General features: G+C 57.2%; 1 protein-coding gene across 1 annotated transcript in view; it reads right to left on the reverse strand.

The window, feature by feature from the left end:
- The window catches only part of ARHGAP8 (Rho GTPase activating protein 8), a 44,908-nt gene that overhangs the window by 22,088 nt on the left and 7,110 nt on the right, over nucleotides 1-15,710 (reverse strand). The window contains 5 exon segments of the mRNA XM_027594336.2: nucleotides 3,445-3,555; nucleotides 4,684-4,782; nucleotides 7,707-7,793; nucleotides 8,796-8,927; nucleotides 12,657-12,744. Coding sequence (XP_027450137.1) covers nucleotides 3,445-3,555; nucleotides 4,684-4,782; nucleotides 7,707-7,793; nucleotides 8,796-8,927; nucleotides 12,657-12,744 — 517 coding nt within the window.

Genomic DNA, 15,710 nt, shown 5'->3' on the forward strand with positions numbered 1-15,710 from the left:
CCATTCATTCACAGTCCAAACAAATTACATATTTGGTGCTCTATTTAATATGTTTATTGCCATTTTATTGTAGTCATTTGCAATGAAACGGCGTAAAATATTAATTTAAAGAGGCAAGCCCATGGATTATCTCTCAAAGTGGCACACACAGAATGTTCTTCAAAGGCTGTCCAATGATACTCAATATTCCCTAAAGATATAACGAACTGGGGGCGCCTGGCCGGCTCGGTCAGTAGAGCAGACAACTCTTGATCTCAGGGTCGTGAGTTCAAGCCCTGCACTGGGCATAAAAAAAGAAAAAAAAAATACAATGAACTGATTTTTACAGTTACAAATGGCCCCAGAACAGAAATGAACCAAGGCTTTTATAAACGACATTTTTAGGGGCGCCTGGGTGGCTCAGTGGGTTAAAGCGTCTACCTTCGGCTCAGGTCATGATCCCAGGGTCCTGGGATCGAGCCCCACGTCAGGCTCCCTGCTCAATGGGGAGCCTGCTTCTCCCTCTCCTGCCCCCCCTGCTTGTACACTCTTTCTCTCTCTGTGTCAAATAAATCAAATCTTTAAAAAAAAAAAAAAAAAGGACATTTCTAATATCCGTCTTCGATCTGCTAACGGAGAGCTCTGGGGGTCAAATGCTCTGTGAACACATTCTGGAAGGCATCTGTTCAAGACAGAAGGCCAAGGGTGTTTCCCCCACTCTGTACTCGGGTAGTTGGCTCTAGAAATCCATGAGCTAGGTGTGTTTATTTTGTTTTTCATTTTTAAAGTATTATTGGACAATACGGACGCAGAAGTGGTTCTGAACACAAGACAGGCAAGCTGAAAGGCACTGCTGGGGTCGTCAGGCTAAAGGGATTGATAACAGAAGCACGGGAGGCCTTAGGCATGGCCACCGAGGACCTGTTATCAGCCGGCACACCCCAAGGGCGGCACCAGCACTGACCCACAGGCCAGGCCGAAAGCACAGAGCGGACAACAGAAGACTCAGAAACCCACCTGGGCCCCTTGTCTGAGAGCTGAGGTTCAGCACTCCCAAGACCCCCCACCCCCATAGTCACTGCAGGTGCATCTCTACCTGCCTTCCCCGGCGGGCCTCAAGGGTGCTGGGGTCACACCAGCACATTTTTACAGTGTGTAAAGAAGGAAAATTTGGTACATTTTTGTTCCAGATATATTCGGGAACACTGTATTTGAACTGCATTCACGAAGTGCTTCCAAAGTGGCTCTTCAAGGGGACACCACTTGTGTATGAGTCCAGGTGGGGAGGCAGGGGTCTACAGCCGCACTGTCCTGCAGGCTGGCCAGGGCCATTTAAATTCACATCCGTTAAAGTTAGAAATTCAGTGCCTGTGCTGTATCAGCCACATTTCAAGAGCTCGACAGCACAATGGGCAGTGCAGACCAGCAGACCACGTCTATCATCGCAGAAAGTTCTGGAAAACAGGGCCCACCTTTAGCTGCTGGGACACACCCAAGGTATGGACTCCCACCTCCTTACCCACCTCCTGACCGTGTGCCATCCTCGCCCTCAGGCCCACCCCCAGCCCCCCAGCCCCTCCCAGCCAGCCCCCATCATGTGCTCTGGGAATCAGGTTTTGGCACACCTCCCTCCCCCCACACACTTCTCCCTGCAGGTCTCAGCTTCCTATGCCCGCTGTAACTAATTACTCCAGACTCCATAGTTCAAAATGGCAGGAGCTTACGATCCTACACTCCTGGAGGTGTCAGAGGCTAAAATGGGTCAATGGGGCTGTTTTTTACAGAGGCTCTAGGGGAGAATCCATTCCTTACCTTTTCCAGCTCCTTGGGGCCACAGGCATTCCCTGACGTCACTCCAACCTCTGCGTCCTGCTTCCGTCCTCAAGCCTCCTCTCTGACTCTGACCCTCGTGATGACACTGGGCCCACCCGGATAATCCAGGCTCTTTCCCTCGCCATCCCAAGATCCCTCACTGAATCACATCTGCAAAGTCTCCTTCACTATGTAAGGTGACACAATCACAGGGACACTGACGTCCCTGGGGGCCATTATTCTTCCTGTCACACACCGCCCTCCTTCACTCTAGGCCAGGAAGAAAGAGGGGGTTCCCAGCATCTGTCTCCCCTGTAGCCCCACGGCCCCTACAAAAGGACAATGAAGAGTCCCCATACCCAGATGGCTTAGGAGAGGCAAGTGACAAGTCCCAGGTGGCAGGTGGGCATCCCCCAATGCCCTCGCCAGGACACTGTCCAGAGTCTCAATGGTCAAGCTTTCAAATTGTATCAAGTCCCACCAAGGGTCTTAAAGGTCATCAGATCTGGGTGTAGGAAAACGAACTGCATGCAAGCTTCCAACAAGAAATGACTCTCTTACATGGGACTGAGCAAACCGCTATCCGGGACCCACCACCACCCTCCAGACCCTGGCTTTCTACACATTGTATGGACCAGACCCAACTGCCCCACGTGGCTGTCAGATAAAACATCTCCTTTGTCTGGCCTACGGGCAGCAGCAGAGGACACCAGCATGGACAAGGTGCTCACGGCCAAGCAGTGGAAACACCTGGGGAGGCTCCCCACGGCAGCCTGCTCGGATGGGCTGGTGAGGCAGGAGGGCCCTGTATTCAGCCTAGAGCATCAGGGAAGCCTTCCTGGAGGAGGTGCCACTGGATGAGGCTCCAAAGAAATGAAGTTGGCCCAGAATCCTTTACAAGGAAATGTTAACGTTCACATCATCCAACTCATTCGCTCCAGAAATAAGTTAACAAGCTGAGATGGGGAGTGAGTTCAAGGTCACGTGGCTAATAAGGGGGGAGATCAGTCAGGAAGGGTAGGGCATGCTGTGATACGAACGGGCCACGATCCAGCAGCTGGACCTGACAGAAGTTCATTTCTCACTCGTGCTCCACGTCCGGCGTGGGCGTCCATGGGAGGCACACTGTGGTCAGCCGGCGAGGCAGGCGGGCATCTCCACCCGGCCACCATCACCACAAGGCAGACCGTGAACTGGCTCCCAAAACCCCCTCCCGATGGGACCTGCCCCACGGCCGCCCCTGCCTCACTGGCCAAAGCAAAGCACATGGCTGTGCCTCACTTTGAAGCTGGTGGCACGCGTCCTGCCGTGGCTTGAGTCCCCAGCACACGGCGAGAACCCCAGGGACCCGGTCCCCTGCCTGCCGCTCGGTCCCCTGCACACGGCTGAGAACCCCAGGGACCTGGTCCCCTGCCCGCTGCTGGGTCCCCTGCACATGGGCAAGAACCCCAAGGACCCTGTCCCCTGCCTGCCGCTGGGTCCCCTGCACATGGGCATGTAGACACAGATGGAATCAGTGCTCCCGCCTCCAGGAAAAGCACGTGTTTCAGGTTCTCTGCAGGGGTAAGGGGGACTGCTGGAGACAAAGGTCTGGGCACGAGTGTCCCACGGTCCCCCAGAGGAAACCAGCAGTCCACATCCCGGCTCACTTACTATTGCAGACTGACGCCAAACTGCTGGGTGGGCAGAGGGGGCCGTGGTGGTGGTGTCCTGGCGGGAGGGGGCGACCTGCCCTTGTGTAGCTTCTGGAGCTTCTCGTCATACCTGCAGACATAGCAGAAGCACAGCTCTCACCTTGCAGGGGAGGAGCCGCGGGCCGCGGGGACCAGACGCCCCACGAACATCTGTAGGACGCCCTCGTCTCGTCCTTCTGGGCCCACGTGCCACACCACCATCCCACACACATGCATACACACACACTCTCCCCCACGACCATGGTGTTCACACAAAAAGCAGAGAGGATAATCCAACCCCAGCAAATGTCCGATCTCTCCTGCCAACCCCTGGCCAACATTTCACCCACATGTCCGCACAAAGGCTTCCCTCTGCTGGAAGCACCCTTCCCCACCTCTTGACCCAGCCACCTGTCCCCTGGAAACTCATTTCTTCCCGATATCCCCTTGCCACTAGTCCCCTCCCCAACTGTTGTCACCGACTTGAGGCCCCCCACCACCTGGGAGCATCCCGGGGGCAGGGTCACTCCCCACATGGTTCTGTGTGCCCAGCTTCTGGCGTGCGACTCGGCGCCTAGGAGTGCTCAACATCTCCCCTGCCCCTGCAAGCCTGCCTACCTCCCTGCAGCACGGCAAGGGCCCTGCTCCCTCCAAGGAGCCCCCGGAGGGGAGATGCAAAGGGCCGGGGGTCCAAGACCTGCCCTTGCGTGGCTGTGGGGCCAGCCGGCCACACGCCTTCCTCTGCACCCCATGGGAGAGACTGTGGAGCGGTGATCCCCGCTGCCATATAAACTCAAGTAGCGAATAGGCTTTCAGCAAAAGCCACCGGGTGGGCTGGCTTCCAGAGCACCTGCGACGCGCCTGAGAACATTGCACTCCGTATATACGGCGTTATCCACACGCCCGAGAAACTCCCCTGATCCTCTGCTCCCAAACACGGTAAACTCCAAGGCGGCGAACAGCAGTTACCGCGATGGCTTAGTATTTTTAAATCAGTTTGCCATGGGGGGAGGGAAGAGCCCCGCGTCTGCGTGCACAGCCTGCTGCAGGCTCAGCTCCCTGAGTCAGCAGTTAGCACCCTTGCTGACGCTGCATGTCTTGGGGCCAGATCTGCGGGGCGCACGTTTGAAGGCGCAGCCTTCCACACTAACGGGATGGGCCGAGGCCTGTGGCATCCCCTGGGGTGTTTCTACACCTCTGGGGACAGGGTCCGACTCACCGCAGAACCTCCAGGGGGACGATCAGCTGGTCATACTTGAGGTGTTCGCGGAGCTCACTCAAGTAGTTGAAATAGATTACTTTTTTCCCAAACTTATGACTAAAAAAGCAGAAGCAGGAGAATAAAAATGATGAGACGGAGAGGCCGTGCCGGGGGCGGGGCAGAGGCCGGGGCTACGGGGAAGGCAACACAGGCGCTTCTCATATAAGAAACCGTAAGTGCTGACACCAGTCGAAACCCGAACATAATAGAAGCAGCGCACGTCTGCAGATCTTTTGCTTTCATAAGAACTCGGATGCACCAAACACTCGGGAGAGTCTCATCTGCATAAAAATAAAGATCTGCCTCCAGTCTGAATCTGCCATGAATCTGCACGTTCGGGAGACAGTGGGGAGGGGCCCGGAGGGCTTGCAGCTTCTGGCTCCAGGGTGCCTTCCTGCTTGGGCACCCCCTCTCTGCGAGGGTCACACAAGGTGCTGCCTGCTTTCTCTCCAGGACGGTGTCACTCAGAAGGCCAGCCTGGAGTGAGCACCGTGGACACAAGCCCCAGCCGAATCCGCTTCCCCCCACCTCTCAGGGCCTCAGTCTCCCCCTCGGAAATGGGTTCTCCCTCTGAGTGAGACTGTCTGGGAAAACGTCCACTGTCCCACACCCGGTACACAACACCTGGGACCACTGCTACCGAAGAGCCCGCTCCCTGAGCTACAGAGCAGGGACAAGAACAAGATCCAACGGGTGAGGAGTCACACGCCCGGCCCCGCACCTGCTCCTGGTAAGCGATCACCGCCTGCCTAGCTCCTCATCGCGGCTCTACTGGAGGGTCACTGGCACCCACAGAGCTGGACAGATTTCACGGGCACGATGTGGGGAGCTGGGACACATGTATACGCCGTGATGCCATCACCACCGTCATGGGAACAAGCCGATCCATCATCTACAAAGTGTCCCTCGCATACCCTTGCTTTGTGTGTGTGGTTAGAACACTCAACACGAAATGTACCCTCTGAACAAATTTTCAAGGGCACGACACCATGTCGTCAACCGCAGGCTCCACTCTGGCTGTCGCGCAGACCTCTCGAACCTCTTCCCTGGGTCTCACGGAAGCCGAGCTGTTTTATCACGAGCCCGCCTGGAGCTGAAACCTGCGGGAGGCCCAGCCGCGTGCACTGGCTCCCCCTAGTGGGTGAGTGGGAATCAGGCCAGGTGCCCGGACCCCTAGCCCCCTGCCCTCAGGGGCAGAGGGGGCCTGGCCATTCCGCATGCATGGCCGGCCTGTGGGGGGACACAGGTGTCAGCTTTTGAGCTGCAGGGAGACCTCTGGTGCCAGCCCCCTGCCCATGTAGGAGCACCGTCCAATGTTCGCTGTGTTTCTTCTGCCTGACCTCCTCTGGCTGGCCAGACACTTGCTGGTCACTGGGCTCCGGAGGGCAGATGCAAGCCGGGCCCTGCTTTCTGCCCCTCATGCCCTGGAAAGGCCTCGGGGCAGTGCATCCCAGGGACGGCAATGCAGGTGTGTGGGCAATCCCCAGGCCCCACCCCCAGAGGGTCAGAGTCAGAGGTAAGGGGCCAGGCCTGCGGACATTCCTGTTCATTCTCGGGCATTGGGGAGCCTCTGCACGTGTTCTCTTCACTTCCAAATGAGGACTCCGGGGCTCAGAGAGGTCACACAGCTGCCTGAGGTCACACAGCCAACAGGCGGCAGAGCCCAGTCCAGACTCCAGGGTCTCCAACCATGATTCCCGGGGTTCTCTCCTGGCACCTGTTTATGGCCATGCCTGAGGCAGTATAAGTGGCAGAACCACACGGGCTTGAGCTAGAATCCCCGCTGAGCCGTGACTTAACCTCTCTGAGCACCAACCTCCTCTCCTATGGAAGAGGGAGAATACAGCTGACCTCATGGGACTGTTTTGGGGTGCTGTGCATGTAAGGTGTATAAGAAATTGTGATAAATTAATCACAAAAGGGCAGTAAACAATTTTTCAAAACGATGTTAGCAGCAAACACTGAGTATCTGCTAGGGCCAGGCAGGCCTTGTTCTAAACACTCTGCGTGTACAAGGCAACAAACTGTGGCAACAACAGAATGCGTGCAGTGACGCCATCAGCTGCACGGGGAAACCAAGGCAGAGGGAGGTTGTATCTCCTGCCGGGAGGACTGGGTGATCAGAGGCGGGGCAAAGACAAGCCCAAGCTCCTGAACCACCACAGCATCTGGGCTGCTGCACGACAGGCGGGGGCGGGGGGGGCGGTGATTATTTCCCCGAGAACTCAGAGAGGTTTCTAGAACCCTTGAGAGCTTTGCTAAGGTGTACGACAGCACCAATGAGCAGAAGAACATCTGAACTGTCTTCTTGGGCAGTTGCGTCACCAGCACTGGCTTCCCCACGATGTCAAGTACAGCGCCAGCAGGTTGGTCCTGGCTAAGCAACAGAGCAGACGGACAAAATCCCAGCTTCCTAACAGGCATGGGTCTGCGGCGGCAGGACGCGCAAGCCGTGGGAAAACTGGCGGGCAATTCTCCTACAACGAAAGGAACTCTGGCCACAGAAGTCTCTCCCTGTGTTAAACGGGAGCAGACTCAGGTCTGCTATTCCAGAAATTCTCCAAGTGGAGCCTGCAGATCTGGGAGCTGCATCCGCCCCCCTGGCAGGGCCACGTGGGCCACACTCTCTAGAATGAGTGCTGGTCTGAGTTTTGTGAGTCCTTGCAGTGAACCACCAAACCTGAGGTGGCCTTTGAGACCCCCGACACAGGTGCATAAAGTGGCCAGGGTGGGATTTAAGAATACCAGGTGCAAAGCTCACCGGTATCGTGAGCTGGTGTTCCTATTCAGGAACTTCAGGACCGTCAGCCCCATGACCCGCCATAGCCACGGGGTGGGAGGTGTACCCCAGACACATGGGTGCCCCAGAGATGAGACCTCCACGAGGCCACATATGGAGAGCCGTTCCCCCCCCACCACCACCAAGTCCGCAGGATGAAGCCTCCCACCCCAGTGAGGTTGTCGCCGAGAACGCCCCATACCTGATGAGGGGTTTGAAGATGGTCCACAGGACCTTGATGAAGTTGGTGGGGTGCACAACGTACAGTGCCTTCAAGTTCTTTTTGTACCTAAGGAGGGAAGCGTGAGATGACTTCAGAGCAACAAGCCCTACACCCTAAGGTGAGTAACCACGAAGCCCTAACCGTTAGCCTCAGAACCTTTGCTCTGTCAACAGAGCCAATTTAAGAACATTGAACCAAAAGCTGAAGGGGAAAATCAGGACCTCTCGTCCGCCGCCACCGACTGGCATGCGCGCAGCACTTTACAGTTTGCAAGAACAGAGCCCCCACTTACGGGTGCCCGCCCACACCGGGAGGCGGGGAGCTCGCTGAGCCGTTCACAGCGGCAGGCTGCGGAGTGAGCCATAGCACACCCACACCACGGGGTATGGGGCACCCACTTAAAAAATGGGGTGCTACTTAGCTTGCTTGCTCCCCTCATTCCAGAATAATTCAGTCCAAGGCCATGAGGCTAAGCCAAGGAGGTTGGCACCACCCGGGGTGGAGACAGCAAGGGCGGGCAGGGTGGCCGTGGCCCCGCCTGGCGTTGTCTGAGGGGAGGAGGGCCGTCCGCACAAGCCAGCGGCGGTCAGCCAGGGGGACACTGGCCAGCTCTTATCCACTCACAAGAGCCGACTGATTGTCAGAATTTCAGGCATTTGGGGAACCAGTTGTGAAAAACAGATTAAATAATATAAACACGTAATTAAGTAAATCGTATTAAGCACCAAGGTAATAAATATTCAAAACTCATCACTTGCTCATTATTTTACTACATTTACTCCTTCCTGTGCCTTTAACACTATTTGTCTGCTGCATCTGAATAAGGGAAGTCCATACCGAGTGTCCCCCTGATCTGTGTCCAGTGGCGTCATGCTGGTAGCTTGAAGCTGGCCACCGGGGCAGGAGACCCGCCCATGTACAAGCCACCCACCCCAAGCTCCTTCAGCCTAGCTCCCCGCCTCCCGCAGCACAGCCACGACCCCTCCTCTCACCCGGGCTCCCCACCACTCAGTGCGACCCTGGGTCCCTCCCCACCCCCCCACCCCCCCAGGGCTCGAGCACACACACCTCCTGTCAAACTCCTTGTAGGTGCTCTGCAGCCAGCCCAGGGACGGCTTGTTCCGGCTGTTCAGCCCGTAGTGGAAGTAGACAACGGTGTAATCACTCTCCACGTACTGGTCCAGCGTGTGCTTCAAATACCTGGGCACAAAGCAGACTCGGCTTCGAAAATCACCCTGTCACTGTCACCGAAACCAAGGACGCTTTCCCCAGAACAGAAGCCGTGCTCGCCCAGTGGGTGCCAGCCCCACCAGGTCACGGGGGGACCCAACCAGGGCCTGTGGGGACCCACCTGCAAGAGGGCCCTGTCCTCGTTTGTTAGAGGAGGCTCAGAGAGGTTGAGCCCTGAAGGTCACAGTCACCCAGCTAGCAAGCAGATGTGACAGGCCAAAAAATGGTCCAAAGGAGACATCCACGTCAAACCTCGGGAGACCGTGAATGTGACCTTATTGGAAAAGGGTCTTTGCAGGTGTGACTAAGGCAAGGCTGTTGCAAGGGGGTGTTTCTCCTAGATTATCCGGGTGGACGCTAAACATACCACCTGTGTCCCAACAGGACAGAAAAAAAGGGAAATCACAGAAGGGGGCTGTGTCTGAGAAGAGAGAGGCAGAGCAGAGAGTGACGGGGTGCCCGGCTCTGCCAACGCCTCGGTTTTGGCCTCCTGGCTGTGAGAATAAATGCACTGTTTCATGCCACCCAACCCCGTGATGAGTTAGTAGCAGCCGGCGGGAAGTAACAGAGGCCACACTGAGAGGCAAACCCAGGACAGACCCCGTGCCGTTCTGCTGCATCTCTAGGAGCATGCAATTCCTCCCTTCCAGATTAGTTCTGAGAGTTTTTTCTCGTCAACATAAAGCAGAGTCCTGACTCTGCCCTGCTTCTGTCACATGACCACATGCCACAGTATGAGTCCCGCAAAGCTCCGCGATCGCTTCCAGCCCTAGGCCTCGTCCAGCCACCCGCAGGAGGACCGCTCCAATGTCCCTCGTCATTTTGGCAGGGGCCGCCGACATCAAGCAGGTCAGACCGGGCTGCCCGAGGCATCACCTAAAGCACATCTCATCCTTAATTCAGCCCGCCTCCCGGGAGCCCGTGGCAGGCAGCAGGCCTGCTTTCGCCGTGTGCCCTGCCAAGGCAGCCTGCAGGGAGCTCTGGGTCCAACGGGTGTGGGCCGGGTGCTCCTGGGGACAAGCATCCGCAGCACAGCTCCAGGAGAAACACCCAGCAGCCCCTGTCTGCAAGTGCTCAGCGGCTCAGGACACCACGGGGGGACCTTTGTCTTGCACAAAAGGACGTCAGCTTCTCCTCTGCTCGTCTGACTACAAGCATCATCAGAGCACCCTCGGCCCAAAGCACTGACTCTCTGAACAGCAGGCTTTGCACGAATTTTCTCACTTAATCCCCACCACAGCCCTGGAGGCAGGCACTATAGGCCCATTTTACAGAGCAGTCAACTGAGGACGGCCGAGGAGAACCAGGAAGGGGTAGAGCCAGGATGTGAAAGGAGCAGTCCACTCTCTTGCCCACGCTGTCCTGCCCCCAGAGAGCCACGCGCTCCCACCTGTCGTCTCTGATGTATAAACCTGAGGCAAAGCTGACCTGACGTGTCCGAGGTTTGGGCTTATCTGTTGGGGAAGCAGCCCCAGTGCCCAGACACTCTCCGGCGCACTTGCTCAAACACCCTTTGGACTAATCCACCGGGGAACTCTTCACTAAGGCCATCCTTCTGACCCCCTCGAAGACAGAAGCCAGGCTCAGATCTGTAAGTCCACAGACCACCTGCACCGCCAGGAATGCCTCAATCCTGCATGGATGGTCGCCTCTGCATTTCTCAGCTCTTGGGAGGGGAGACCAGGGGAACGTCTCTGGTCAGCTCACTTATCCACACTGGACACTTGGACACTTCCGGTCCAAGCAGGCACCCTTCCTCTGGCCCAGCGCGCTCCCCGGTTCTTCCCGCGAGCAAGCCGAGCTCTCTCCCTGTCAGGGTACATCTGCCGCTCGGCGTGCTCAGCGCAGGAAGTCATTAACTAAATTACTGGTTGAGCTTCAAAGACACGGACTTATTTCTTCACCCACTGCAAAAATAGGAGCGCACATCTGGCCACAAGAAAGCTACTGCTTGGACAGGAAGAGGGAGGATGGTGTGTGCAGTGGCAATGTTTTCCATGGAAACATGGAAAAGACTCCATCTTGGCGCTCTTCCTAGCAAGGCCAAGAAGCCCACAGGGCACCTTTGAGTAAATTAGAAAAAGGTGCTCCTTTCTCTAGATAGACACCCTCCAGCATTGGGTGACAGGAGAGGCAGCTGGATGGCAGCCCATCATTGTGTCGCCCTTGTGCAGTCAACAACCTACACAACTGTTCACAGAGGCTGTGCTGACCACTTCCTTCTGGTAGTGAAGGTTTCTGAGGCAGGCACATGAAAAAACACAATATACCCGTTATTGTCAGAGATAGTTTTGTTTTTTTTTTCTTTTTTGGATTGAGGTGAAATTCATAACATAACATTAACCATTTTAAAATGAACAGTTCAGTGGCATTGAGCACATCCACCATGTTGTGCAACCACCACCTCCATCCAGCTCCCAAACATTCTCATGGCCCAAAAGAAAGCCCATAGCCATGAACGATTACCCTGGCTCCTGCAACCTCCTGCTTTCTGTCTGTCGGGGATCCTTCTGTCTTTACAAGGGAACAAATCCTGAACACCTCCTGGCCCAGCAGTGTACCTTCAGGGACAGCTGACCCTCAGGTCATGGGTTTGTGGATGCCGCAGAAGGAATAATCTGGCAAGGGACCCGTGTTAACCTTGGAGGACCCCAGATAGGAGCTCTCCCTTACGCGGCACCCCTCTCTCTGTGTGCCCCACATGTGCAAGCATGCTGGAGGGAGGCCAGCACCGCCCAGGAGCACCGGCTCGCCGCCCGGGGTGACCTCATGGACTCCATGGCAGATCTTGCCATGCAGCAGCAGCGTGGGCTAAAGACTCCTGAGCCCCTGGGGCCAGCAGGGTTCCTGCTGCCACACTGTATTTCCCACTGCCGTCAGAAGATCCTTTAACAGACCAGACTGGAGGCTTGGGTCAAGGGGAGTCTCACAAACCAACCCCCCAAAGGCTCTCAAGTGCTTCTGGGACCTGCTCATGTTTTCATTAGAGCTGGGGGCTCTGGGGCATGACCACTGTGCACTATGCCGTGGGTGGAGGTGGGGGGGGCCGGGACAGTCAGAACCGGGAACGGGAGCAGTGCTAGGGCTGCGGTCAGGACGCGTCGACCCTCCCAGCACCTCCCACGAGGTGCAGGCTCCCGCCAGGAAGGAGGCCTCAGAAGCAGCACACCAACACCCAGAGTGTGCAGACACCAGCAGCAAGGGACAAGATGGAGGCGGGTGACAGCGGTCATGGCCGCACGCAGGCAAGTGGAAGGCTCTCCTTCCACGCGGAGGAGACGAAGCAGATGCCGAGGGCGGGGGTCCGTGTGGCCTTAGAGAGGCAGGGAGGTCTGTGTCCCCAGTACCCTGGGTCTAGGCTCAGAGCTTCAGACTGTAGACCTAAAGCCACTCTGGGCTGCGAAGCCATGAGTCCAACAGGTGGCTCTGGTGACCTGGCAAAGGATAAAACACCCACCTGGGGCCTGCGAGTCGATCTACATTTATGAGCCTTTAACCCTGAGCATCCCCTCTGTGCTGATGGTGAGGGCAAGGCATGTGCGCGGGCAGAGGGAGACACACACGGTGGTGGGGAAGGCAGCCTGCAGGGCGTGCGTGCACTCGGAGCATGCGTGCACGGGGGCGGGGGGGCGTGTGAGCACGGGGAGCGTACGCACACACAGAGGGGCGTGTGTGAACACAGGCACCGACGGGACTTACTCCAGCAGACGTCTGTGGTTGAGCTCGTGGGAGGGGGGCATCTGGCAGCAGCTGAAGGTGATGACTCGTCTTCCAAAGCGGTCCTCCCCTGCAGGAGTAGACATGGACATGAGCCCCAGCAGCACCCAGGGCCGCCTTCTCGTGGAACAGCCCCAGGCGTTCACGGAAAACGGGAGCCTCCCGAGCAGCCCCCCCTGACCTAAGAGGCACAGATGGCTTGCAGGCAGCAAACAGAGCGCCTGCCGAGTGAGCATCTACTACACGACGCTGTGTACAGGAGCCAAGCTCACGTTCAGCACCAGCCCGCATGCAGAAGCTGGGGCCTAGTGGGATTAAGTCCCCAGTGCAGAGCCGCATGGCCGGCCAAGGGCACCCGGGCTGGAACCCAGATGCATCTGGCTTCACAGCTAGTGTTTGGTCACCCTTCCCCCCGCCTCCTCCCCACAGAATCAGAGCGTCGCCCTGAGCACCCCCAGGACTCTGGGCCTTGCAAAAGGCTGGGGTGGTCTGAGGGACAGTCACCCCGGACGTGACCTCACAGGGTACAGGAGTCCTGATACTCAGTGCTGGCCCCCAGCGTGGCCCCAGGGACCCTGCAACTCTCCTGACACAGTGGTGCTCACCACACGTGGGACAGTGCGGGGGAGGGGGAGGGAGGTGCTCCCCAAGGGCCGGTTCCTGTCTGATCATCTGTGTCCTCAGTACCCAGGCTTGTTGCCCATGCCTGTCCTCAAATAATGTCCAATAATCTGTCACTGATTGACTGAAAGATGGATTCTAGAACCTGAAGAAAGCAAATACCTTTCTAGAAATTACATTGCTTTAAACTCACTTTCATTGTGAAGGATTTACAGCTGTTTCCAGGGGTTTACTTAAAACGAGAGGATGAGAGCAGGGCTTTCCCACCCCCTCCAGCTCTGAACTGGACTAGTCGGGCCAGCACACACGCTCGCTCGCACGCACACACGCGCGCCACAGGCACACCCACGTGAATGCTCGTGCCCTGTCCTGACTGCACACCCAGGACGGCTGCTTGTTACTGAGGACACGTCTGGATCTTCCCAGGAGCCCGGAAGCTACTCTGATATTCAGAATTCTTGAGCTGTTCCGGTTTCCAGACACAGGACCTTCTCATTTCCGAGGCTCCTTAGGGATTCTGCTCATGCTTCCCATGTGTCTAGAAAGCCCCTGTTAGGAAGGACTGCACCGGAAGCCTCACCAAATGGGGGCTTTGGGCACAAATCCTTCAATGGCTGCACCCGGGAGGGGAGCGTCTCCCACCCAGTTTCTAGCATCTGAGGCCAGGGTCCCGTGGCCACACTGTGTCTGTGCCCATGTTGAGGCACGAGAGAAAAGGACAGCGTTGCTTCTCAAGCTGGGATCTTCTGTGTGGCTACCGAAGCAACAGGAATTAATTTCCCCTAGAGCTGGAAGAGAAAGTTAGCATCCGTGATGAAAGGTCAAGAACCCCGAGTGGCATTATCATCGTCAATCAGGCCAAGTGGAAAGTCTCGGGATGTACTAAATAATTTGGCAAATGGAAGACTAGGTCAACAAGCGTTCAGTGGAGGCCCACTGTGCACTCAGCTGTGGGAAGAAAGACCAGACACGGACCTTGCCTGGCCCCATCATCCCGGGCAAAGGACAGTGATGTGGAGATGGGGTCTTCGCCCAGCTCCACAAGCCCCTGAGAAGCTGGGGGGCTCCAGCAGCCAGAGGCTACATCTCCAGTGCCTTCCACCTGGTTGGGCTTAAGCCACACCTCACAGGCAAAGGGCTCCATCCTCCACAGAGAGGTCCTCACTTCAGACAGCAGCTGCTGGTCAGGGGTCCCCAGGCCACCCTGCTTCTGACCAGCTGGCTACAAATCCAGAGGTTCCCACGACCCCCTCACGATCGGTAATTCACTAGCTCACTTGAATTTTATCATAAAGGACACCAAGCAAGAGCAGCAAAAAAAGGGAGATGCCAGGGAGCAGGGTGGGAGGGTCCTGGACGTGGACCACCCCCCCATGCCCTCTCCCCCCGCAGTCAGGCAGATCGACACGTCACCAACCACCCAGGGCACGTGGCTCCAGAGTCCTTACTGGTTTCATCACACGGGCGTGGCTGACAGAGTCATGATTCAATCAATACTCAGCTCAATCAATCAATCAATCCAGACCGATTCCCTGGCAATGGACTGAACACAGTCTCTAGCCCCTGGAGGTCACGAAGCACTGACCCTCTGATCCTGTTGGTCCTTCTGGCTCAGCAGCCCCGTCCTGAGCTGTCTTGGCAGCACACACGACCCGGGGTCCCCCGGGAGCCTCCTCTCTGGCATAAACCAGCAGGAATCACAAAGCTGCTATCACTTGGGAAATTTCAAGGATTTAGAGCTTACTTCCCAAGAATCAGGGACAAAGGCCAGACACATCATTTACCCCACCGTGTCGCACTACCCTGCACCCTCACCATGACCTACTGTGCCAGAGGGGTGCGCTGTGGGGCTGTGGAGGGGCTGCCACCCAGCAGGCCAGAGACGCAGAGGCCAAGCTCCAGAAAGGGAAGATGAAGCAGGAACTGGGGCTGCAGGCAAGGCCTTGCTGAGGGCAGAGCGGACCTCTGTTCACAGGACACCCCGGTAGGCCGAGGAACAGCACGGGGTCTGACACACACATGCCCCCGCGGGCTGCAGGCTGTCATGGGAAATGATGGTGGAAGGAGAGGTCAAGGCCACAGGGACGAGAAGGCGGGGGACAGAGACCTCCAGGACTGGGGAGGGGCTTGGTGTCCAGGAATGCCAACCCTCCAGGCAAGGCCGGGAGGTGGCGGGTCTCCATCAGACACCAAGGCCCTGCCCTGCGCTGACCACAGGCCCCGCTTCCCTCCCGACCCTGGTTTGCCAGTCTGCCGAGGGCCGGCGGGAGGGGTTCCTGGCCTGTCCGGGCCCCCCAGACCCGCGATTGCTGAGAGGTGCTGTGCTGGCCAGGCGAGAGGACGCACGACCGCGGCTCAGGCCAGCGGGCCCAGCGGGTGGAGGGCGTGCAGAGGCAAGGCAGGTCAGGGGCAGAG

The sequence above is a fragment of the Zalophus californianus genome, chromosome 9, assembly GCF_009762305.2.
Source record: "Zalophus californianus isolate mZalCal1 chromosome 9, mZalCal1.pri.v2, whole genome shotgun sequence".
NCBI lineage: Eukaryota > Metazoa > Chordata > Mammalia > Carnivora > Otariidae > Zalophus > Zalophus californianus.